General features: G+C 42.0%; 2 protein-coding genes across 3 annotated transcripts in view; one reads left to right on the top strand and one right to left on the bottom strand.

Moving 5' to 3' along the window:
• Nucleotides 1-779: 779 nt before the first annotated feature.
• On the top strand, nt 780-13,155 carry lonrf1 (LON peptidase N-terminal domain and ring finger 1). Its single transcript, XM_026171064.2, has 12 exons — nt 780-1,840; nt 4,229-4,347; nt 5,205-5,327; nt 7,374-7,568; nt 7,693-7,906; nt 8,000-8,102; nt 8,229-8,343; nt 8,446-8,567; nt 8,669-8,827; nt 9,074-9,236; nt 9,347-9,499; nt 11,183-13,155. Exons 1-12 carry the CDS (start codon nt 1,012-1,014, stop codon nt 11,339-11,341), a joined length of 2,454 nt encoding a protein of 817 aa, XP_026026849.1. The 5' UTR covers nt 780-1,011; the 3' UTR covers nt 11,342-13,155.
• The window catches only part of cabp4 (calcium binding protein 4), a 35,838-nt gene continuing 21,543 nt past the window's right edge, over nt 11,622-25,916 (bottom strand). For both annotated transcript variants that reach the window (XM_080302955.1, XM_026171085.2), the window contains 3 exons: nt 23,096-23,205; nt 15,977-16,124; nt 11,622-13,753 (listed from right to left, as the gene is read on the bottom strand). In XM_080302955.1, coding sequence (XP_080159081.1) covers nt 13,725-13,753; nt 15,977-16,124; nt 23,096-23,205 — 287 coding nt within the window. In that variant the 3' untranslated portion in view covers nt 11,622-13,724. The remainder of the gene's footprint in view (nt 13,754-15,976; nt 16,125-23,095; nt 23,206-25,916) is intronic.

Below are 25,916 nucleotides of genomic sequence, written 5' to 3'. Positions count from 1 at the left end.
TGTGATATAAGTACTAAGAGTTTTGAAAATGTACCAATTGCTTGTGAAAACTGCACCAAACCAATAAAAAAAACTGTAAACAAAACCTCATTTTGTGTAGATGTAGACAATTTGTTTAATTGAAAAAAATGATTTCTTTTTGCTTTGGAATATTTTGATTACTTCTTGTGGATCAGGGAGAGGAGAAGAAACAGAGGAAATAAATAAATACTGGCCCTTCGTCTTTTTCCTTCAAACTATGTTCGGACATAGATAGATAGATAGATAGATAGATAGATAGATAGATAGATAGATAGATAGATAGATAGATAGATAGATAGATAGATAGATAGATAGATAGATAGATAGATAGATAGATAGATAGATAGATAGATAGATAGATAGTTTGGAACAACACCAATAGTATTTCAGCTAGATTTTGATTCACTGTGCAATACCATCTGGAAACCATCTGATTGGCAACAGCTTCATATATCAGTATGACAATGATCCCAAACACACTGCCACTGCAGTAAAAGCATACCGGGGTAGAAAAACACACCTCCCCAGACCGGACCTCAAGCCCTGTTACCTTTGGAGAAAGGTAATTTCCCCTTACATAAATAATATGGCTGTGACGTAATCCTAGCAGTGACCGGGTGTTGTGATCTTTGCTTTTCTGTGCAAAACTTTCTTAAAAACCAAACAGTAAATATTTCCGGCAGCAAATGAAAGTATGAAACTACACTGAGAAAGTCGAAAGAACAAGGAAAACATAAGGTGCATGAAATTAATTACATAAAACTGACACTTGGGAAAGTGTTACAAAATCGTATTACACAAGCAGTTATGAATGCCTTTTAGTAGGTTTCCTATTTCCCCTGGTTTCAAAACCTCCCGCTCAAACTTTCGCAGTAATATGGCTTCTGTTTGGTTTTATTTGACTGTGAAGGACTTGGGGGGGTTAAGAAGTTCCAGTTAGAGCGTTGACATTTAGCACACTGGCAACTTTACTACGTCTCTTCCGTAGTTATGAAACTTTCAAGCACAGGTTTTGTAACCGAGAGGTCCCGACCAATCACGGCACGAGTCTGCTGCTCACGTGACAATTATTTTTTTTATGTAACAATCGGGTATCTATGGGAAAGTGCGTTCAATATACCGCTGAGGACCACGGCAGCCGTAAAATGTATAAACACGTTAGCAGTAAGTCTCTATAACATATTATTGCTCATCTTTTTAGACGCTAATATGTCGCTCCAGCCGCAAGCGGCGGACGCCCTGGAGGAGAGAAGCGCCTTCTTCATCGGTGCTGACTCGGGCAACGTCTCGGAAGAGGAGAACCACCATGAACTTATACTTCAGAAAGCTAACGCTCTAGCGTCCGAAAACTGCCTTAGAGAAGCCATTGATTGGTTTTCAGCTGCTATGCGGTACAGTCCTGTGCAGCCCGAGCAGCTCAGCACTTTCGTGGACTGTATCCTCCGCAACTTTAAGAGGAAAGCGGCCGGGCCAGAGCCGCTGTCGGGCCGTAGTAGCCGGGATGCGGCGGAGAGCTCCGCGGAGGAGGACGTGCTGGAGTGTCCTAACTGTCACTGCTTTCTAGGTGAACCCGTGACCTTAGCCTGTGGACATTCATACTGTAAACGATGCTTACAGCGACGGCTGCTTGACAAATGTAAACTGTGTACTGAACACGTGAGGGGCGAGGAGAAAGTGAACGTGATTTTGTGCGGACTACTAAGTAAATGGTTCCCGGAGGAGGTGGAAAAATCGAAAAAAGTAATGGAAGTGGACGCACTCTGTAGAAGAAAACGCTACCAAGAAGCCGTGGACCTAGCAACCGACGTGATTCAGTCAGGTCAGTGTTGTTAACAGTGCCAGCCGTGCACTCGGGAGAGGTGTGTCTACTGCGCACTCTCACCGAGCAGGCATGACTGGAGTGCGGATGTGTTATTACTTAAGCGGCGTTGTGTAGTAGTGACGGGAGCGGGATACGTGTATGGCCCCTGCCCTCAATGGGTCCAGAGGCGACAACATGGTGACCAACATATTTTTTAAGTAGTAATTAGTTAATTTCATGTGTTATACTGACGCCAGTCTCCTCTTGCTCTGCCTATCTGCTGGGCCCAGCTTACGAAATGGCACTAGATGGGCATGCGCGCTTTGTGCACGTTGCGTAAGGCAGGTCGTGACACATATTGGAGCAGGTTTTGTAACTTCTTATGGGGGGAGGGCGGTTGTGTTTTGTAATTGTTATGTCTGGGCGAACCACGGTTTCATAAATGTCTTAGAAGGTGCCGGGGATCCGTATACACACCCAGCAAAGGCAGCAAGTTATGCAATGAAAAAAACTAAACCAGGCTGGTTTATTTATTTGAAGTTAGCCTGCTAGTGATGTGGGAGGTTTGTTGGCATTGAGTTTCGCAGGTGCAGATGCAAGTATCGATAGGAAACCCCTATGTGGGTGTATTGAAGTGAGTAATGCTCCTCTGTCCGGTAAAAACAAACTAGTCATACTGTAAACTGCCCGCATGTACACTGAGTTCCCAGGTTAAAGAGGACAGAGCAGAGGATGGCATACCCTGCCTTCGTGAAAACAAAAATAGAAAGTAAAGCAGTGTGATGCATTGTGGGTATGCTGCTGTCTTACAAGAAGAACAGGCTTTCTTTTCCTTCTTTTTTTATTTCCGGATTACTAAATTTCTGATTACTTTCAATCACACAACGAAGGAAATCTAGTCTATTCATTAAACTTGTGCTGTTATAGTAATTAGGATAGTAGTTCTATAGCCTGGCAGCTTGACAGTAGGTCTGGAAAACTGCTTTGGACCTTCATGTGATTTAATCTCATGTAACATGCTGCATCCTTTTTGACCTCTGTTACTCAGACATTAGCAGCACAATATCAGGATGTTTAGCGAAAGAGTTAACGTGTTCCAGGAACCCCCAGGGACTCAGACTTGAAGGTACGTCTTAGTTAATCAGAAAAAATGAATTGCATTTGATAGTTTGAGTAACTTAAAGCAAAACTTTACCCCCCCCCCCCCCTTTCCCCCTAAAATGGTAATTGGTTTGTTTTTTCTGGATGTAACATGGAGCTTGCTGAGGATAAATTAAGAAATAATCAATACAACCCAAATGCACTTCCTCCCCTACATTAGACGCTTGGAGTTACCTGCTTTCAAATTAACATATATTTGTGTGTTCCTTTTTTTGTTTCTCGTTTGCTGCTTCAATTATTTTAAAAGGAAGGGCTGTGTGCCGGATGACAAATGACAAAATATGAAATTACAGCCTGCCCTCTTCCTGGATTGTCTCTCAGGTCGTCCCAAAAGCAGTGATTTGTACACATTAAAGGTTACATAAAGATAATAGCAGCATTACCCTTCTGTCACTCAACAGTGTGTAGAGGACTTTACACCGATGCCGCTGAGGTGCTATTGCAGTCGTAGCACCAGCTTACGACAGTGCAGACCCACAGTTTTGCATCCAACCTGAGGGGAGGATAGAAAGTTCCAGACACAGAGTGGGTGCTTCGCTGATGTAACGATGACAAGACAAACTACCCTTACCCTTCCAATTAGTATCTCAAATGCTCCATAGAAATGAGATAATCTCTCTCAGGGAAACGTAATACATTATTAGCACTGACAGTATGCAATGTGGTTTATGATGACACAGTAGTTAAATAACAAACTTCATCTGCCACGCAGACAGATTGCTTTAAAAGGCTGAGGCAGGCTGATTACATAGCCAGTGGAATATATCTTCATCTTAATGTTTAGTCTTTGTCACAGGTGGAAATATTTAGAGCTGTTTTAGGCCCTCCTTAATGGCAGCTGTTATACCAACAACAAAGCAGTCTGCCTTTCAAAAAAGCCTGTCATTGTGTTTAAAGCATATGTCATGTTTTGTAGTGCTTTTTCTTTTTAATTTAAACTACCACAGTGGACAGAACCATAAAGTCAACCAATCTCTCTGGTCTTGCAGGCTCCTGCAGCTTGTTTTCCTTTTACACTGTTTGCCCAGAATTCATTGACACAGTTAATATGTAATGCAGGGTCCTGATTAATTGCATAATGTGTGTGCTATTACTTGAGGTTTAACCTGCGTTGCATGTCACATACATGTCAAATCATGCAGCAACTGAATGGTTTGTATTTGTGCAAGTGTTGAGGTTTAAGCAATTTCCTCCGGCCATTAAACGTTTTTCTTTCCCCTCTCCTTTTCATCCTGTCCTCTGCAGATCCAGACATGACGGTGGTGGCGCGACTGTCTCGAGCGGAGGCGTACATGGGTCTGAAACAGTACCGCCAGGCTTTGGAAGACACTAACGTTTGTCCCCGATCCAGCTGTTCTGCTGAAGTAGGTCACTCAGTGATACTGCAGGAATATGGTAGTCTGCTTTAAAAATAGAAATGAAGCATGACTAATAAATAATAAAGAAACAGAATGACTTTGTAAAATTTGTAAAAGTCTGAGGGATTTATGTGGTTGAATGACTGGTGTTGGGTAAGTTAGCATAGAACTCCCTAAGGATAGTGGACGAACTCACACAACTACCTTTTGCATAGTCGAGTCTAGTGTGCATTCACCTGTTGTGATATATCGGTCAGCCAGCCTTTACTTAGAAAAGGTGTATTTTAAGACTGCTGCCGTCACAGCCCCACAGATGGAGAGAGAGCGGCCTCATTAACTGTGTCATTAGTGTCGTTATATGCTAATGACCTGTAAATTGCAGACCAGTTTACAGCAGCAAGGTTTATTCATTCATCCACATTGATATAGAACACCTTTCAAGGTTTATGTTGGATTAGTGACCAGTGAATTATACTTTTTGCCGATCTCACTGTTTGCTTATAGGCCGTACTTTTAACAGCGGGCTGCTATTTTTACTGTTACATAAAGGAGCTTCTCTTTGGGTAAATATGTTACAAAAGAGTGTCATGACCAGTCAAGGTTTTCTCGATGGCAACTGAGAATGCAGCGATTAAGGTCACAGACATTAATGACTATTACATCACAAGCACGACACCAAACGTCTGTGTCGAATGCCTACGACATGTTTTGTGATTTTATCTATGTCATGCATAGTCATATTGACAGGCATTGAAAGCATTGTGTGTGTGTATATATATATATATATATATATATAAAAGCTACACCTTTAGCTTGTGTTTTTGAAGCTTATCTGAGAGTCACATTTGCACGTCTTCTTTCAGGCTTTATTTAGGAAAGCTTTGGTGCTGCATGAGATGGGCCAAGTGGACGAGTCTCTCCAAGTCTTCCTCCACTGCCTGGCTGTTGATGAGGACTTTCCCTGTGCTAAAAGACAAGTGGAAAAGGTGAGAGGCTTACGGTGTCTGCTGTGAGTCTGCTGCCAGGGATGAAGTGGAATTCATACCGTTTTAACTATTTTAAGTAGTTTAGGTCCAGGGCACGAGTGTCTAAGCTGGGAACACAAAGCTCTCCTTCTCCTTATTCATTTATTATTTACTTTAGAGCCATTTGTCTGTTTATTTAGCATCTGCTATTATATTACAACCCTAATGTAATCGCCTTTTGTAATGACATCTTAATCTTAACTACTGAATTACTCATTTAACTGGGAGCATGTTAGAGACATTAGGTTTTATAAGCATCCTGAAAGGAAGGAGCTGTTGCGTTGCTTTGTTTTTAATAGGATTTATATTGTCAAATGTCCTTTACAGTTTTATTATTCTGGTCATTGATGCTGATATATTTAAATTGAAAAGAGAAAGTAAGAAATTAGTTACATAGGCCATGGGACATTAAAGCTATTGGAAATATGGAAATATGAAGCATTTACTGTTGGTGCTTTACTCAAGGTGATGATTGTGGACTGTATGAGGGACATTGGATGCACACAAATGACATTGCTTTTGGTTTGTACTTCCATGACCATGAACGTTGCTGGTTCCTTCGATCTCCCTGGGATCATCTTAGAATTGCAAAAGTTGTTAGTGGGTCAGATCTTATGACTGTGCTTCTAATGACGTTAGTACCACTTAAAGATCAGACAGAGCACAGTATTGTAGTTACATAAGTGACATGCAGCTGACTAATGTATGCAGGACTACATTCGTTCTCTGCATAGCGTGACAGTTCGCCATTATGTGCCTAACCTGGTCTGTGTTCAGCTGCCGACACAAGCGTTTTCTGTAATCGCGTTTCAAAAATTGATTCGTTTGGTCATTTTGGGTTACTGGGTGTGTTGGCATCTTAACTAAATTTCTCATGTTTCTGATTTGGAAATTAGAAGTGAACTAGGCATCTTTCTGCTACAGCGTGGAAGCTCGGCAGCATGAGCCAATAAACCAAGGTTGTACGAGTTGTACCAGCCTCCTCAGTACCAAAATGTACCAATCAACTAATTAATGAATATGAAAATGACACCCACTGTCCTCGTTTTCATGACTAAGCTCAGACAACACTGAAATGACGCTCAGCATATGGTTACACATCTGTTAAAATAAGAGTGAAAGGGTAAAAATGAAGAACAGAAGTTGTGATACATACACATTTCTGCCAGGGTCATCACTTTCACCAGCTTTATCACAAGCCTTATTTGCTGCACGTAGTTTCCTGTGGAAATATTCTGATGAAATATTTTTTAAAATATGCAGTGTTGGAGAAAACGATGTAGAGGAAAACGAGTGAGTGAAGCATGTGTGAAATGATCTATAATTCAGGCTCTGTCAGTAGTAGACAATAAGCTACTACTACTTTTAAATTTTAGATGTTCATTGATACGTTTTGTTTTTATAGTCTGGGATTAATCTAAAACTGTGAGTGTTGTTTTACTGACATCTGGGAATTAATTATTTATTTTGAACATAACATAAATCACTTCAATGAAGGAACAAATGGTAGTGTGTAGTTTATTCTTTTCTCATTAAGCCCGTTGTGCAGAGAGGACAAATAAGTCTATGCTTCCCTCGCTGCACAAAATTAAACTGTTATATTATTACTGTGTGAAAAAAAGAGTATTGCATGAACCTGAGAAGAAAATTCACAGTGTATAAAAGTGGCTGTAATTCTTTGGTGGTGACGACAGTATTTTGTTGAACCCTTTGAAATAAAGCTTAGAGTCTGCTCTTTAGGCCCGTGTTACGTGTGTCGGTATCCAAAAATGTATGGACCTAACTGTATTCCTTCAACCTGTGTGGCACGATATGTAGTTTAAAGCCAGTGTTTGATGATTCATTTGAATTTGAATGAGCAAATCTTACAAATATGGGACACCGGCTCTAACACTATCTGAGTCCTCTAGTACCCAGAAGTGTTTCTTCTTCAGGTTTTCTAAGCTTCCCAGGATGGCATTGATGATTTTAGGTGACATTCCAATAACACGCTGATTTCTTTCACAGATCTTGTGTGATCTGCTCTCCCCCGGTGATGAGAATGTGAAGGTTGGCCTGAGGGAAACAACACAGAACACACTGACTCACTTACGCAGTAAAATCCTTGTGGCAGATACCCAAGCCCAGCCACAGAGACCAGTTCAAAGGCAACACCTCCACCAAGTCCGTGCTGCCTCTGCGCACCATCTGGAAAACCAGGAGGTACTAACACAATGGAGCTCAATCGCAGAGTTTAATAATGAATTTGTTAATAATGGCAGTTGTAGCCACACCAGTGAAAGAACCACCATCATCTTCTTAACCTCTGTCCTGTGTCATTGTGTAGAAACGCTGGGAAAGTGTGGAGCGACCTGGTTTGAGCCGAGCTCATTCGCTACGATCGCATAGCTCTAATTGTAGTGAGGAGGGTCTAAAGAGAGTTTGCTCTGCTCCTCAACTGGGGGACCAGGACAAAGGAAGCCTCCTGAAGAGGAAGTTGTCAGTGTCAGACATAGAGCCCTGTGTAGTGGACAGCGGAAGTAGCAAGCATAAAAAGCAAGGTGCATTGAACAGCTTTCTGCTGTTTTGTTTTTAATTTCTAACCCAAATTGAATTCAATTAAATTTTATTAAAATACCTCTTCTTGTCTTAAGGTGTGGCAAAAGGCTCTAAAACCCCCCCCACCAAACCTAAAATGAGAATTATTCCCAAGGATCTGCTGGACTCCAATGACCTGGAGTGTTCTCTATGCATGAGGTAAGCACTGCCTTGTGCGCCACATTTACTGCTGGCTTACATCAGCGCTCATGGATATGACTCAACAGCCTGGCTGCTTACATCTAGAACAACAAGCTGATTGTTGGATTTTTGTGACCAATGCAGATTGTTTTATGAGCCTGTAAGCACACCATGCGGCCACACCTTCTGTAAAAACTGCCTGGAACGCTGCTTGGATCACATGCCCCAGTGCCCGCTCTGTAAAGAGAGTCTCAAAGAGGTGAGAGACACAAATTTACCAAAATTGTGCTGGTGTTCTGCTAATTTTTTAAGGTGCTCTGTGCTTCCTGTTTTTATTAACCCATTCTCCCGCTCGCTTCAGTATCTGGCATCTAGGAAATTTAAGGAGACCATACTCCTGGACATGCTGATCAAACAGTACTTGAGCCGGGAGTATGCAGAGAGGACTAAAACTCACCAGGAGGAGACCAGAGAGCTTTCTGAGTGAGCAGCCTTTTCATTCATGCATCATGTTTATCAGTAAGTGTTTTATGCACATCATAGAAAAGTCCTAAACTCGTTTCCCTTTAATTCCTTCTCCCCAGCCTGACAAAGAATGTGCCTATCTTTGTGTGTACCATGGCGTACCCTACTGTGCCTTGTCCCCTACATGTGTTTGAGCCACGTTACCGCCTCATGATTCGCCGCTGCATGGACACAGGCACCCGGCAGTTTGGGATGTGCATCAGTGACCCCGAAAAAGGGTAAGTATGCAAGCACAGGCACTGTGTTGTGGTTTGCATAAGTCACTAAACAAAAGTCTTAATGCAACATGAAGATAGTTATGAAAGCACTTGTTCAAAGTCTTCATTGATTTTTCTGCTCATGACTGGTAGATGTCAGTAGACATGTTATTGCATGTAATTAATTACCTAAGGCCCTTCAGGGGTCATTAGAACAATTTACCTCAGCTACATTTTCTAAATAAACAGTCATATGCCTTCCTGCAGGTTTGCAGACTACGGCTGCATGCTGATCATCAGGAGTGTCCATTTCCTCCCCGATGGGCGTTCGGTAGTGGACACTATTGGAGGAAAACGCTTCCGGGTCCTGTCCCGAGGACTGAAAGACGGTTACAGTACTGCAGATATTGAGCACTTGGAGGATAGCAGAGTAAGAACCACAGCGAATGTCATTTAGGTGGAAGGAATCCTGTTTTTTGTTCTTGGAGAAAAATCAAGTATCTTAAGTTTAACCAGGCCAAACGATTCTTTGCTTGCCAGGTGGAAGACAGTGAAGAACTAGCAAGACTACAAGAGCTGCATGACGCAGTGTATGAGCAGGCCCGAGTTTGGTTCCAGAACCTCAAGATCCACTTCCACAACCAAATCCTGCAGCACTTTGGACCAATGCCAGAACGAGAAGCTGACATCCAGGTACGTCTCACAGCATGTCCAAACTTCCATCTGTGAAGATCTGAATATCTCTGTGCAGATTAAATAGTATCTGACACACTTACAAATATCTCACATAAACCAACAAATGGTAATCGAATGCTTGAGCTTATTGAGATGGATGTAAGCTGTTTGCATTTAACTGCAAAGCTTTCTGTGGGTCCTTTGTGTTTACTGTTATATTACACAGAAAATATTGCACTTCACTGATGTCTTGAAGTGCAGCAATGATTACACAAGCACATGTGTGTGTTATAAATTAAAACTGCATTTGATGAACAAGAGGATGACTTGTAATTCATGGTTAATTTAGAATAAGTGAGCTGGAAAATGAAACCTTCTGCATAATTAAACTTCTGCTGAGGTGTGCCTCCCTGCAGTGGGAGTTAATATGGGGGAAAAGTATTAATGGTGTGAGTCACTTTATATTGTTTGTACAGCAGAACAGTTTGTAAAAATACTGCACGGCAGGGAGTTGGCAGCAGAGTTGATTTATTATTATCAGAACTTGTATCTCCTGAATTTGCCAACAGCGGTCGTCTTCTTGGAAACAGCGCACGGCCAGTAAATCTTGCATCACTTGGACTTTAAATTATTATATGAAACTGGACCATTTGAAACTCGACACACTTGCCTTTTTGGGAGACCCGCATTGCCACGTACTCGCTTGCGTCAGGGATCTTAATACCTTAACGTAGGTGCTGTGTGCGCTCAGATGTAGCTTTTACTTGCAGCCTGCAGCGTTAAAGGGGATTACAGCTCACTTCTTTGGACACCCACTGGGTGGAGTCTATTGACAATATAGGCTAAAGAGCTTAAAGGGTGCTTCATAGCTAATCCTGGCTGCCCTGTTGCATCAGAACAGTGTCATGAAAAGACTTTACCACATGCTAGCAAAGACACGACACTGACCTTTTATTCCATTATTATAGAGAAATAAACTGATTATTTGCTTTGAAGTTAACTGTAGCACACACAATAGTAAAGACCATTCACTTCTAATACTGTGTCAAGTGCAAATGTTTTAACTGGCTCAGGCTTCCTGACTCTGGCACAGTCATACGTTAAGTACTGCATTTAGCTGCACATAAGGAAAAACTATGAAGTTTAGTAATAAATGTAGCACCAAGTTAGAAATAAGTTAAACACTGACTTGGTACAGAGTTTAAAAATCTCTATGAGCAGATTGATTTGAATCAGTTTCATGGGTGAATGGATTTAATTACACTTCTAATTAGACTTCTGAGATGTCTGCAGCAACAAAAAACGAATAGATAAATAAAAGTGGCAGATGATCAGGAGATTTTGGAGTTATTGATTACTGGGGGGGTTTGGCATGCTCATAATTGACTTAATACATTAAAAGTCCAAAATACTCATAGTCTGCATTTGTGTTATGAGACTTTCTATGAAAGATTAGGATTTAATTTAATATGCATGCACTGTTGGGGTTGGAAGAAAGGGAAAGGCTTTTTCTCAAAGCCAGAATAATTTAAAAAAAAAACTGAATATTTCTATAATTTAAACTACAACATCCAGTTCTGCTCAGATCCTTGAGATTCAGAGTGTAATAATTTGGGTTTTGTCTGTTTATCAGTACTAGTTTTCACGGCAAAGGTTTGTGCTTTCTTGAAAGCTGCTTACACTCTTCCTCCTTTCTTCCAGGCGACTCCGAATGGTCCAGCCTGCTGCTGGTGGCTGCTGGCTGTTCTGCCTATCGACCCTCGATACCAGCTGTCTGTCCTGTCCATGACCACCCTCAAAGAACGTTTGGTTAAGATCCAGCACATCCTCACATATCTGCAGAGCATCCCCAACAACTAGAGCTTCCCTACAAACAAACAGCTTTTGGACTTTGAAGTGACATAAAGAAGAACCCTTCAGCAACACCTGCTTTCGTTCCTACTGCCAGTTCACCCCATCAGTTACAGCTAAGAGACCCCCCCATCACCACCACCACCACCACTAGTATGTGGCTCGATCAGTGCAAAGCTGTCATTCACTCTAACATATACGGCCAAACCACCTCAGGGATACTTTGAGTGAAACATTTGATGTTTGTGATTATGAAAAAAGATCTAGAAAAAAAAAATAAGACAGAAACTATTCTCATCTGCTTTATTGTCAATTTCCAGAAATATTTCCTGAATAATTGCAGAAAAACAAGAACAAGAGAAGTTACTGCAGCACGTGGTTAATATTTCCTTGTTGTTGCTCTTGAGTGACAGAGTAGGATATCCCATAATCACTTTTTTTGGGATTAATGCAAGTGAACTGAGGGGAAAAGTGTTTTTTGTATGTTTGTTTTGTCTTTGATGTATGGAAGCTTAATTATGCCACTGGAAAAACAAAAGAAAAAAAAAATACCAGGCAGAGCTGGTATCTCATAAATTTGAATTACGGACTAAAACTTGTGACTATTAAGTAGATTTTGAGATAATGACCCCCAATTTTGACTCGTAGATTGCACCCCCCCCCCCCAAAAAAAAAAAAAACCCCAAACAACAACAAAAATGCTTCCACACTGATAGGACCAGTGAAAGGCTTTTTTTTTTCCCTCTGGATTTGTTTCTGAGCTGTAAAATTTTTATCTGGAGGAAAGGCGGTGTGACTCTGTGAAACAAAATCCTAAATGCTGAAAGTCCAAAAAAAGTAAAAACAAGATTACTTAAAGGAATAACTGTGAAGTGATGTATGCACGGACCAAGTGCAACTAAAAGCTGGTGCACGTGTACCAAACACAGATACAAGTATTACACTTTTCTTACATTACACTTCCATTTCTGCCTCTAGGGAGCGGCAAAGGACCTGTTGAAAGAATACATGTTTCTTCCAGCTTCTCGTGCATTTTGTTGCTCCTAACCTGAGTTTAAGAGGAGCACGTGACCTTGAAAAGTTTTTTTTTTTTTTGTTCCTAATGTTTTCTTCCTTTGGCAGCCTCAGGTTTGGCCCTGGCTTCTCTTTTCTGGTTGGCTCACAGTGAACTTGAATTCCTAATCTCCTTCTTCCACATACTTGTCATGGACCACAAGATTCCTCTAGAGCGTGTGTCTGCAGGATCCAGTGGTTCGGTTCTTGAAGTGCTTTTAGTGTCTTCTTTAAAACAAAAAAACAATCCAGCTTCCCATTGAGTTAAGTTAAAACTGAATTAATTTATGAGTAAAGTAATATGTGTACATTGTGTCCATAAGTTGTGTTTGAAATCCTAAGGGGGTCTTGCAATATTATGGCAAATTGAAACCAGTAAAATCAGCATGCCTACAGCTATTGGGTTAGCATTACTCTTTATTAAAAGCTGCTCTCTGTCTGCGTGGAAGAAGGATGGTACCTGCAGTGCTTCAGTCAGAGGACTGCGTATGCCTTACACCATTTTGCATTGTGGTTTTGGCATTGGTTACCATTCCCTATTTTTTGGTCACAGCATGAATACTATTTTTAATTGTATATCTTTTTTTTTTTTTTTTCAGAATTAATTTGAGCTACCGGGCGTTCACAATATCTAAGAAAAGCCAAGGGGGTGGACGAGTAGAGTTGTATGTAAACTGTTTGTACAAAGGCTTTTTGGACAGACCTCGCTTTTTTTTGCTCAGATGTTTTAAGTTATCAATTTTCAATAATAAATGCACTTTTTTTTTCAACATTGGCTGTGGTGGTGTTTTTGTTGGGGGGGGGGGGATTTCCCACACAGAACAGCTGAGCATTATTTTTCTGCAACATTGACATCATAACTAAAAATGCAAATTGTTAAATAAAAGCTACTCTTACAGGAATATTTATTTAGATTTGTGTAACTAATTTAGCAAATATTGCTAAATTGTACAAGATCATATGCAGCATTGCCTGTTTCCATCACAGCTACACCTGCTATGATCCATTCATGTATCAGTTCCATAGGAAATACAGTAAAAACAGTTTAATGAGAAATCATACCAGCTCTTTCTCTGCCACCAGAGGGCAACAGTGCAGCATTAACAAATACAATAAGGGTTTCATAACTCACCCTCTGCCCACTGCACTTATTCAACCTCAAACTTTTATTATGAAAATATAAAGAGATCTCTAAGTGGATTACACTTTCACAGCCAGCCATGTGAAATTCAATATTCCACAAAAAAAAGAAAAAGGACAATAGGAGTAAGTAGACAGAAATAATGGCACGCAGCTGATGAATCTGGGTGCTGAATGCTCCGTGTTCTTCCATCAGAGGTCATCGTGCAGAAAGCATCATAACAAACTCTGCAGGGGGAGACAGACAGCAGCAGATCCACTGATAAGGACTAATGACACTAATATCACAAAAAGTCATGCCGTTCTCAGCCCGTATGACACTGTAATCACAAAACGTTTATGTGCTCGCCAGGTTTATGAAACACTGAAGTGTTTACAGGATAGTACGCTTTGGTACTTTGAATTTTAACTGCTTTAAACCCACTTTAGAGTTATGACTACTTCTTTAGCTGACCTTATTGATTCATCTGGATTAGCTTGTCAATGAAGACAGCTATTGACGTTTCCTGTTAATGAAATCCAGCTGCAGATTGCAGATCGATCACATCTTCCATGTTTCCATTGTCCCTCCGAAGTGCTTTCAAACAATTATTATTGGCGTGAAACTATTGATCACTGGGTAGGAAAGCATAATTCCAAATTAACCTAGTAACACTGTTTTTTTACTAGTAACAGCAGCTCTGTTGTAGTCAATCAGATCTCCAGTTTGAGCCTAAACACGATCATTTTCACTGTCCTCATGGGCGCCGTAGATCTCTGTGGGCCATGTGCCTGGTAGTAATACTGCACATGTGTCAGGACTGGATAGATACACTCAATATGCTGCCCTTGGGGCTAATTGATGATAATGAGGAGCACCTGCTTATTGATCCACGGAGTGACACACCTGTTCATATGTCCCCAATCATAATTGATTGGAGTCCTGAGACGAGGCGAACAGGATCACAGCTTGCTTTAAGCCTGTGGTGTGCCGCATACTAATTTCACTCACACAAACGTCGTATTGATAGTGCTGCACGTGCTCACACGTGGACGTGTTTATATGTGTGTGTTAGTTAATTGTTTATCTGAGTGCAGCATAATGTGATTTCTGCTGAGTCCTTGAGCTGCCCAGCAGTGTCTACTCTTTGCATGTGGCATGTGACAGGTGTCCAGGCATGTGTATTGATCGGCTTAATGCAGCTCTGATTACATTGGATCGCTCCAGCCAGCTCACCTTGACTTAACCAGCCCTCCTGTCCTGTCTCAACCTTTTGTACCCCATTTCGCACAATTTTTTTCTTCTTCTGTCCCTTTCAAATTTGACCCATTCCAACTAGGTTCACCATGTCCTTCCTTACCACAGGTTTGACAGCATTCCCTCCATATATCAATTACATCATTACATCAGGTCTGGTGAAAACTTTACATATTTCATAAGTCTTGGGTGGTGCAAAAATGGCTTCATGGCACCATCTATAAAATTTAAATGAAGTTCTTCCTCTCACATAGTCACATAGTTTGAACTTCATGGATAAAATCTGGGACACATGTGTAACATCCCTTTACAAAATGTTCTTGGGGTATTCAGTAACTTGTAGCTATACGCTATGACCCGAACCCAGAATTACATTACAGTTATACACGCTATACTTCAACAAACTCCTTCCAGGGATTTAATTGGATTAACCTCATATTTTTGAGTCCTTGGCCACGCTAAATTGCAAAGCTTTCCAGTTTTTCTTAAACAGTGACTCTGTGCTGCCATGGTGAATTTCAATCAACTTTGCCATGGCACTCTAATTTGCTGTAATTAACACGCACGTTGTTGAATATGGCTTAAATAATTTGGCTGCTTGACATGTTTGGCAGAGTTTCATACAGAAGCCCTTCCTGACACAACCGGAAAGGGGGATTTGTGTCTCCAACTGGAATTAAACAGCTGACCTTTCATTCGCCAAGCAAACATGTAAATGACTACACTATGGAGGAAATGTTTAGAAATAGCCAACCTAGTGGCAACGGGGAAAGGATGTTTTACATGCTGATGCACCAATTCGAGCAGGTTTTTGGGAGCCTTAAGGAGTAGATGTTACTTTATTGTGAAAACTGTGTAGATGAGACCCTGATGGGAAGCCGAATTTGGCACAGCTTAAAAACTGACATGAAGGTGGGTTGCAAAGGAGGTTGCAGCAGAAGCAGCAATTATGAGCAGAATAAGGTAATGTAAATAATGTAAATGCATAAGATTTTCCAGCAAGATACGTAGAGGAGTATCAGCTGATATAAGTTGACAAAGTGATTAGCCTGCCTGAAAATCCACTGACTACGGAAGTCATACAAGTACCCCTGGCTAATAATGATACTGCGCACCCATCCCCTGCACTCACTTTATCTCTTTTAAAATAATGATTCCCTTTCATATTTTTGCCTGAAGTCTGTCCTCTCCCACACAAGTCCCCAACCGCTCACCATCAAAGTCAATGTTGCCATCTTTGTTGAGGTCAATGTCACTGAGGATCTCCTCCAGCTCGCCTTTCTTCAGCTTCTCCCCGAGGAGGGTTTTCATGCCCTCCCTCAACTCATCAAGTGTGATCTTTCCATCGCCATCACAGTCAAACTGCAGCGGGTAGGGTTAAGAGCAAGAGGGTCGGAGCACAAACATGCAGTGAGCGAAGAAAGACGAATAATTAGACCATAGGTGACGAGAACTGAAAGCCACGCAAAGAACAAAAAGAAAAAATTAAATTACAAATTTGTTAGATAATGATGAAATCAAGCACTGGATACACAATACAAGGAATAATAAGCAGAAGAGAAACAATAAAAGTCGAAATTGAGTTTTGCATCGAGTATGTGGATGCAGATTGGCTGCGTGAGCTCCCTGGGAGTTTGAAAACAGCTTGAATGTGCAGATGGTTCAGCGCTGACTCATGAAAAGTTAGTAGTTGAGAAAGGCTTTTGACGAGACTCTAAGTTAGAATGAGCTGAAATGATTTCTCATTTGTTCAGCCTGAGTTTTGATGCTCTGTATTCAGAAAAGGTGAGAGCTAATGTCCTATTCTCCACAAATTGATTCAAACACCAGAGCTGGAATTTCTGGTTTCTGGCAGCAATGGTAATGAGTCAAAGGCGAAACAGAGGAGTCATTCATAACATACACCAGGGCCCACGAGTGGATAACGATATGTATTTTTGCAGTTTTCCCTGCATACACCGACAGTGGATTTGAATTCAAACATCAAAATCTGTCTGAGGTTTAACCACAGGAGTTTAACAAAATCATAACAATAACCGTTTAGAAATCATCCCTCTGGAGACAACAGACCCACCGGCCCATCCAAATCACCAGTTTAAGATGACTTTGCAGTCTCCCTGAGTCTCCTGTGTCCAAAGTGCAGGCTTCAAACTTTAAACCAGTTTTTAACCCTAACAGTGCAGTTTTGTGGATTTTAATGACAGTTTGATGCATAAAAGTCCTACAGCACAAAAATAAATTGAAGCGATGGTTATTTAATGTCAGTCTTGCCTTCTTTTCTTGAGTCAGTGGGTTTTACCTTTGTGTATTTACATTCACATCCACCTTCTCCAGAGGGTTTTTGACTTGGTTGAATGTCATGAATGCTTTTTGTAATAATTGAAATAATTCTGTGATAATCCACTTTGATTGTTTTCTGTGGTCTTTGTTGTAACTGAACTGCCCAGTACATTCATTCATCTCTCTCACAGTTTCTCAACAACAGTTTCCGCAGACTCAAGAACAGTTTCTTCCCAAAGGCCATAACCAACCTTAACTCATACGTGCACCGATAACATAGTCCTGTGGTGTATTCATAATTGTCTCTGGTACATTTGTTGTATGGGCAGTATGTGTTCACTGTTTGATTGTGTAATTACGTGTTACGCACTGGCAATGCATGCCGGTAGATGGTAATACAGGAAGTAAAAGAGATGGTCTTACCGCACACAGTGGTCCCGCGTACTTATTCAGATTCAGAGTAAGAATCACACATGGTGTCAGAAGTGCTGTGTGACTCGTAAGACTCCATACATCTGCCGAGTGTGAGGAGAAGGGGAAGGTGGAAACAAAATGCCGAATGACGACGTAGACGATCGTCCGAGGGCAGGAGTTAGCACCGCGGCTAGCACTCCCAGCGCTACGTTTAGCATCCAACCACCGGAGCCCTTTGATTTTTCCAAACCACACGAATGGACAAGATGGGTCCGTCGCTTCGAGAGATTCCGTCAGGCAAGTAATCTGTCTGCGAGCTCGGAGGAAAATCAAGTGAACACTCTCATATATTGTATGGGAGACGAAGCGGATGACGTCCTGAGAGGACTAAAGTTAAGTGATGTAGACCAACGGGACTATGCTAAAGTGAGAGATAGCTTCCACAACTTTTTCATTGTCAGGAAAAATGTTGTTTATGAGCGCGCACGTTTTAATATGCGCAAACAAGAGCCGAATGAGACTGTTGATGCATTCGTGACTGCCTTGCATGCATTAGCAGAGCACTGTAACTACGGACCGCTCCACGATGAGCTGATAAGAGACAGAATAGTAGTGGGCTTGGCCGACACGAGGCTGTCTGAGCGCATGCAGATGGAAAAAGACTTGGACTTGGATAAAGCTATAAATATGGCCAGGCAGTCAGAAGAAATCAAAAAGCAACAGTCAGCTTTGACAAGTGAAACAAATGTAATGCATGTAAATGCGAAAACAGTTGACAGAGTGATACAAAAGCACGACAAAACAAAGTTCAACATGTTCAAAAATAAAACTGTCAAAACACAACAGCAATATAGCAAGAGACAAAGTAACAAATGCTACAAGTGCGGAGGCTCTCCACATCCGAAACCTGAGTGCCCAGCAAATGATGCAAAATGTCATTTATGTGGAAAAAAAGGTCACTACCAGCGAGTCTGCAGACAAAGCAAGACAGTGCAAAGTATTGAGGAGGAAGAGGAGCAAGGTTTCTTCCTAGGCTCAGTTTCCAGTGACGGCCAGGCGTGGACAGCCAACATACAAGTGAAAGATGCAAAAATCACTTTCAAACTGGATACTGGAGCAGATGTGACTGTAATAGCTGACTCGGACTTATCAAAGATTTTTGCTAACGAACACAGACCAGTTCTCCAGCAGCCAGAAAAACCTTTGTTAGGCCCTGGAAAAACACCACTGGACGTTGCAGGTTTTACAAAGCTACAGCTCAACTACGGAGCGAAACAGACAACAGAGAAGGTCTATGTTGTAAGAAACCTGAGCACTCCACTGCTAGGCCTGCCCGCCATTACAGCTCTTGGCCTGCTGGTGCGAGTTGACGCGGTTTCAATGGACACTCTGAAGACTACTTACCCTAAACTTTGCAATGGTCTAGGGAAAGTGCAGCGGGCCTATCACATTAAACTCAAACCGAATGCTGTGCCGTACTCACTCAAAACTCCGCGAAGGCTTCCTCTGCCTCTGATGGGAAGGGTAAAAGAGGAACTCCAACGAATGGAAGAGCTTGGTGTCATTACCCGAGTTGAGGAACCAACGGATTGGTGTGCCGGCATGGTTGTTGTTCCAAAGAAAAACAGCCCTAGGCTAAGACTTTGCGTAGACTTTACCGGACTAAATGAGTATGTGTGCAGGGAAAAATATGTGCTGCCATCGGTTGAACAAAGTCTCGGAATGCTCGCAGGAGCCAAAGTGTTTAGCAAACTGGATGCCAACATGGGCTTCTGGCAGATTCCCCTGTCCGATGAGTCTGCCAAACTCACCACCTTCATCACACCCTTTGGGCGGTTCCACTTTAACCGCCTACCGTTTGGGATCAACTCAGCGCCCGAACACTTTCAGCGCATGATGGCGGAGGTCATCGAGGGTCTCGAAGGAGTGGTGTGTCACATTGACGATGTGTTGGTGTGGGGACGTAACCATCAGGAGCACGATTCCCGTCTCCATGCTACACTGCAAAGACTGGAAAAAGCAGGCATAACGCTGAATGTTGAAAAATGCGAGCTCTCCCAGAGCAAGGTTGCTTTCTTGGGTCACATCATAGCGGATACAGGAATCAGTCCTGACCCGAAGAAAACGGAGGCAATTACAGAAATGACAGAGCCAACTAATGTGTCAGAGTTGCGCAGTTTTCTGGACATGGTGAATCAAGTGGGCAAGTTCATCCCCCATTTAGCTGAAAAAGACAAAGCCCTGCGAGATCTTCTTTCCAAAAAGAACGCATGGTATTGGGGAACTGACCAAGTGAGAGCTTTCAAAACATTACGAGATGCCCTGACCTCACCCCCAGTGCTCGCAATGTATGACCCCAACAGAGACATTAAAGTATCAGCAGATGCTTCATCCTATGGTCTCGGAGGTGTTCTTTTGCAGCTGTGGGAAGAAGGATGGCGACCAGTGGCGTATGCATCGAGGTCCCTTTCTCCTACAGAACAACGATACGCACAAGTGGAAAAAGAGGCACTGGCATCTACATGGGCGTGTGAGCGTTTTCGTGATTTCCTGATTGGTAAACCATTTTGTCTTGAAACGGACCACAAACCTCTCGTTTCCTTACTGGGAGGACAAGCTCTGGATCTCTTGCCACCCAGGATCCAGCGATTCAGAATGAGACTCATGCGTTACTCGTACACTGTGCAGTACGCCCCAGGGAAATCGCTCTGGACAGCAGATACTTTGTCCCGCTCACCTCTGAAAAAACCAATGAACCTGTCAGACAAAGAGCTAATGGAAAGCACAGACATATATGTCGACAGTATTGTAGCAAACATGCCTGTCAGTTCATCATATATGCAAACACTGAAGGAACAACTGAAAAGCGACAGTGTGTGTGCTCGCGTCATGGACATGTGCACCGAAGGCTGGCCAGAACATGCAAAACAAGAGCCTTTACTGCGAAATTACTGGCCTGACCGAGCCACGCTCACTGTTGAAGACGGCCTTTTGTTAAAAGACACACGGCTTGTCATTCCTTCAGCAATGAGAAACGAGGTGCTGGAAAAACTACACGAAGGACATCAAGGTGTTGTAAAATGTAAAGCTCGTGCACGCCAAACAGTGTGGTGGCCCGGGCTGAGTCAACAAATCTCTGAGATGGTGCTCAAGTGCAAAACGTGTATTCAAGAAAGACACAATAACAGTGAGCCACTCATGCCAACAGAATACCCTGCCCACCCATGGCAGAGAGTGGGCACAGATCTTTTCGAGCTGGGAGGGAAAACTTACCTTCTCGCTGTTGACTATCACTCTAGATTTGTTGAGATTGCTTTGTTAAACAAGACAAAATCAAACGATGTCATTACTCACCTGAAATCTTTCTTTGCCCGTCACGGCATCCCAGAGGTCCTCATGTCTGATAATGGACCACAGTATTCAGGTCAAATCTTTACAGACTTTGCAGCAGCATACGGCTTCAAACACATCACAAGCAGTCCCAAGTTTCCGCAAAGTAATGGAGAAGCAGAACGTGCTGTGCAGACTGTAAAAAATCTTCTGAAAAAAGCAGCTGATCCTTATCTAGCTCTTCTTGCCTATAGAGCTACACCACTGCAGTCCGGATACAGCCCTGCAGAGCTTTTAATGGGCAGACGTCTGCGAACCACACTGCCGATGCTTCCATCGCAGCTGGAGCCCACACTGCCGGACAACGCACTGCACGCTCGAAAGGAAAGGCAGAAGAGGATGATGGACATGGCAAACTTCAACAGGCGCCACCGCGCAAAACCTTTATGCAGCCTGTCCCCAGGAGAGCAAGTTTGGGTGACTGATGTCAAAACTACAGGCACTGTTATCCAAAATCACTCTACACCCCGATCATACACAGTGGAGTTACCACAAGGGACTGTGAGGCGTAATCGTGTGCATTTGATTCCTTTAAGTTCACCTGTGCATGAACCTGCTAATGTGCCTGTGTTGCAGAAGCCTCAAACACCCAGTGTGATCCCTGCTACACCTGTTAACACTGATGTGGTCAGAACCAAGTCAGGGAGGCCAATAGTTAAACCTAAAAAGTTAGATCTGTAAGAAAAAAAAAAAGGTTGTTGTTATGTAACTGTGTTATAAGGGTTTTGTAGAGCACAGTAAAATAAAGCTAAAAAGAGTTGTTAAGAAAAGAAAAGAACAAGAAAACAAAAACAAAAGGTTAAAAATGTAATGCAGATTGTTTGCCAGATGTTCTTGTATGGCTTTGAAAAAGAGAAGTTCTGTCCTGAGAAAAGGAATATTCTGTTTTTGTTTAAAAGGGGAGATGTGGTGTATTCATAATTGTCTCTGGTACATTTGTTGTATGGGCAGTATGTGTTCACTGTTTGATTGTGTAATTACGTGTTACGCACTGGCAATGCATGCCGGTAGATGGTAATACAGGAAGTAAAAGAGATGGTCTTACCACACACAGTGGTCCCGCGTACTTATTCAGATTCAGAGTAAGAATCACACAGTCCCACCCCTTCATTTTCCCTTTTCCCTCTAAAAACCACCACTGTGCAATAACCCGAACTGTTGTAACACTATTTATTTACATATTTAGTTTTTTACACCAGATTGTATATTTGTACATTTTACATTTATTTCTGTTAATACTGTCCATATGTATATAGTGCTGCAGAACATTTGTATTTTTCAGCATAACTGAATCATTTGGAATCAACTCCAGATCTTTAATCTGCTTAATTTGTCATGACATGAAATGACCGATAAATTTTAAGCCTCTGAAAATGGGGGAACTATCACTAAAAATGTCTTTAACTCATAAAGAATTAATACAATACTTTTGGTAAATTCAAGAGATTTGGGAGGCAAAACTACAAGAATTATATCGTTGTCCAAAATGTTATGGGCTTGGCTGCAAACTATATGTTATTTGGCATTTGAATGTAGCTCATATCCAATTTCTCTCTTGCTTTTCATAACAGAGAAAAAAGAGTGAGAAAAAAAACAAACCAGGAGGCTAAATTTACAACACAGATAAATGAATCTCAGTGGCCTGATGTACACTCTGATGTGTTCTCAGTTGAAATCATTAAGAGCACATTATCAGTGCTGTCTGTTTTGTGGTACCCATTAAAAACCTATCATTCTGTAATGTGGTAATGGGATGAATCCAGGCGTGCAAAGCTGTGCTTACAAATAACATCATCAACATCATCGCGTTTGTTTTGCTCGGCCACAACCGACGTCACACGAGGGCCCTGAGCTGCTGTTGTACCTGCTTCTGTGTTCGTGTCAAAGGAAACGACTCAATAAATATTTCCCATGTCAACGAGGCACCGCAGCATTTCAAGGCAACTCCGCTGAGAACAATTACAGGTGGCATGAAGAAGTGTATTTAGAGTATAAGCTGTGGGTCTCTGGACAGTGCAAACCAGACTGCCTGAAAATCTCATCGATAGAAATACTTTTCTTTCTCCCTTTTCTTCTGTATTCTTACATAGAAAGCCCTCTTCCCTCAGCCTCTATTACAGGTAAGAGTCACACAGTTCTTGGCAATCTTTAAAGAAAGGTCGCACACTTCAAAAAACTGTCAGTACTGGGTCTAATTTACTTGCTTAAAGGAATATTTTTTTACACTTTCTGGCTGGAGACCTTTTTACCTGTTTGAAGGCACAGCGGAGCTCTTTCAGCCCGACCATATGAGCTGTCTCAGCCACCATCCTCGGCCCCATTAGCTCACAGAAATCATCAAAGTCTACATGACCACCCCCTGTAGAAAGACACACACACATTCACGTGTACACACACATTCGGAGATATGCACAGAAAGACTGTCAAGAGTTACTTTGTGCGCTTTCCTTGTGAGGCTATGGTGCACATACACTGTTCAAAAAAGCTGGGAACGAGGAAGGAACATTTTGAAAATACATCAGATCAAAGGGGAAGAAAATCATGCTGGATATCTATACTGACACAGACTGGGTGATGTGTTAGGAATGAAAGGATGCCACATCGTTTGCTGGAAATGAAAATGATCAACCCACATCCAGACAGCCCAAGAATCAAAGTAGAAACATGACGTGGCAAGCTAGTCCATTTTGACCAAATTTCATTGCTGGATGGACTAAAACAGACTGAAGCAGTCCCAGGGGTATTCAAATGGATTTAGGTTAGCCAAATATGGGTACCAGTTAATGGTATCAACTCGTTCATGCTCCAGGAACTCCCTGCATACTCTCGCCACAAAGTCAGGCATTGTCGGAGGAGGAACGATGGGACCCACTCCACCAGTCTAAAATTGGTCTAAGGATGTCATTCTGATACCTAATGGTAGTCAGGGTGCTGGTGCCTGTAGAGGTCTGTGCGTCCCTCGATGCATATGTGTCACCAGACCATCACTGACCCACCACCAAACTGGTCATGCTGAACAACTTTACCGGGACTATAATGTTCTCCCCGGCTTCTCCAGACCCTCTCCCATTTGGTACATTTCATTTTTTTAACAGTGTAGGTGTTACGGGCACATGAAATATTTATTGATCAACATCCTGTGAGAATTTTGGTGACTTTTTTCTAGATATCATACTTAGTCGATTTTTTTGGGCAATGTGTTTGGCTTTAAGGCCCGCTGCTAGAGACTCGGTGGCTTTAACTTAAAATCAGTCTTCATTTAGCTCTGTTTTAGGCTGACCTGACTGACCAGCCTGCCAAAGATGGTGCACATTTGGAAAGCATGTCCCATTTAAAACCAGCATTAGTCCTCATCACCTGCTCTGATTAGATGACCACCTGGTGCTAGGTTCACCCCCAGTTTCTAGTGAAAAGTGGACATTTGCTGTAATTTTCACTTATGGCTGGTCTATGGACTGGAGTCTGATGTTGAGTGAAAGGGAAATAACTTGTTCAAACAAAGCTAAAGCTCCTACAGGATACTTCTCCATGTATGGCAGTTTCAAAAAATAAAAAAAATCCACACGGAGAGAGACTGGAAACTTGGCTTTAGCACTGTAAGCCAATTACAGACATACATTTCAGCCAAACTCATTTTAATCTTCTATACCAGCAGTAGCATGCTTCAGTGTCCTGTCTTCTGACTATCACCAAGTTCCTGCTCATAGGGGTTCATCTAATTTGTTTTTTTTTTTCCTCTGCATTATTGTAGTGCCCTTACCTTAAGTTGGCAGTTGTTGTGATTTGGCACTATATAGTCTATCTCACAGGTGTCGGTGTCCTGCAGGTTTTAGATGTGTCCTTGATCCAACACAGCTGATTTAAAGGCTAAATTACGCCCTCAACATGTGATGAAGTTCTCCAGAGGCCTGTCAATGAACTTATCATTTGATTCAGGTGTGTTGACCCAGGATGTTATCTAAAACCTGCAGGACACCGGCCCTCGAGGCCTGGAGTTCGACACCCCTGCTCTATCTAGTCACGCTTCCTGGTTTGTTCCCTTTTTTGTTCAGTCTGTTCCAGTCTCGTCTCAGTTTTGCCATCTGTCTGAGGTCTGGGTTTTTGTCTTCTGTCTGCAAAAAGCTCGCGTGTCTTTGTCCAGGTCTCAGTGCCAGTCCTGTCTCCTGTCCCTGATGCTGTTCTCTCTGTATTTGTTTACGTGTCTGTGTCAGAGTCCAGCCCATGTTCTGTTACGTCCTGTTTTGTTTTGGTAGCCTGTGTCTCGTGTGCGTTATGTTCAGTTTTGCTCCCCGTTTCTCATTAGTCTGTGGTTAATTTTCAGCCATCTCCACATCTGTTGCCTGTTATCTCAATATCCTCTGTGCATGTATATATTGTCTCAGTGTTCCCTTCATTTGTACAACCACACTTCCATTAGATAAGAACTATAGCCAGAAATAATGGGAGGAGAAATAACCTATAAAAGAGCTATAAGTTCTATAAAAAAACGTTTTCCCACAAATGTCTGAAAAAGAAAAAAGATTTATTTTATTAAACATTTAACTGACCTGACAGGTTGAGGGAGCATGTGTTACAGTTTAGGTGGTGCAACCTCAAAGGCGTGGACGCCTCTGGATTTAAAATAAGAACGTTGAACTGAGTCAGATGATCAGACGATCAGGGACAGGTCTGCTTTGTACACAAGAGCCTGCGCATGGAGCCCTTCATATGGAAAATCATGTCATAAAAATTAAAAATGAACACAATTCAATTTAGTTTTATTCATAAAGAGCCACATCACAACAACAGTCTTCTCAAGCTGTTGCACTGTTAAGTAAAGACCCGACAATATTGGAGACAAACAATAACCAACAACCCGCTATGAGTAAGCGCTTTGGCAACAGTAGGAAGGAAAAACTCCCTTTTAACAGAAAGAAACCTCCAACAGAGCCAAGAGGGGAGGAAGACAGGGCACAAGAACAAGGGTTCAGGGTCACCTGATCCACCCCTAACTATATGCTTTATTAAAAAGTAAAGTTTTAAATCGAATCTTAAACATAGGAAGCATTTCTGTCTCCCATATCCAAACTG

This window comes from Astatotilapia calliptera, chromosome 6 (genome assembly GCF_964374335.1).
Source record: "Astatotilapia calliptera chromosome 6, fAstCal68.1, whole genome shotgun sequence".
Classification (NCBI taxonomy): Eukaryota; Metazoa; Chordata; class Actinopteri; order Cichliformes; family Cichlidae; genus Astatotilapia; species Astatotilapia calliptera.
Note: the sequence above shows the minus strand (reverse complement) of the source record. Positions and strands in the feature narration are given on the sequence as shown.

Excerpts from the sequence above, each read along its gene's own strand:
- lonrf1 (XM_026171064.2), top strand. The coding sequence starts at position 1,012 with ATGAAACTTTCAAGCACAGGTTTTGTAACCGAGAGGTCCCGACCAATC. Across the intron at positions 1,841-4,228 it reads AACCGACGTGATTCAGTCAG|ATCCAGACATGACGGTGGTG; the intron begins GTCAGTGTTGTT and ends TGTCCTCTGCAG. Across the intron at positions 5,328-7,373 it reads CTAAAAGACAAGTGGAAAAG|ATCTTGTGTGATCTGCTCTC; the intron begins GTGAGAGGCTTA and ends TTTCTTTCACAG.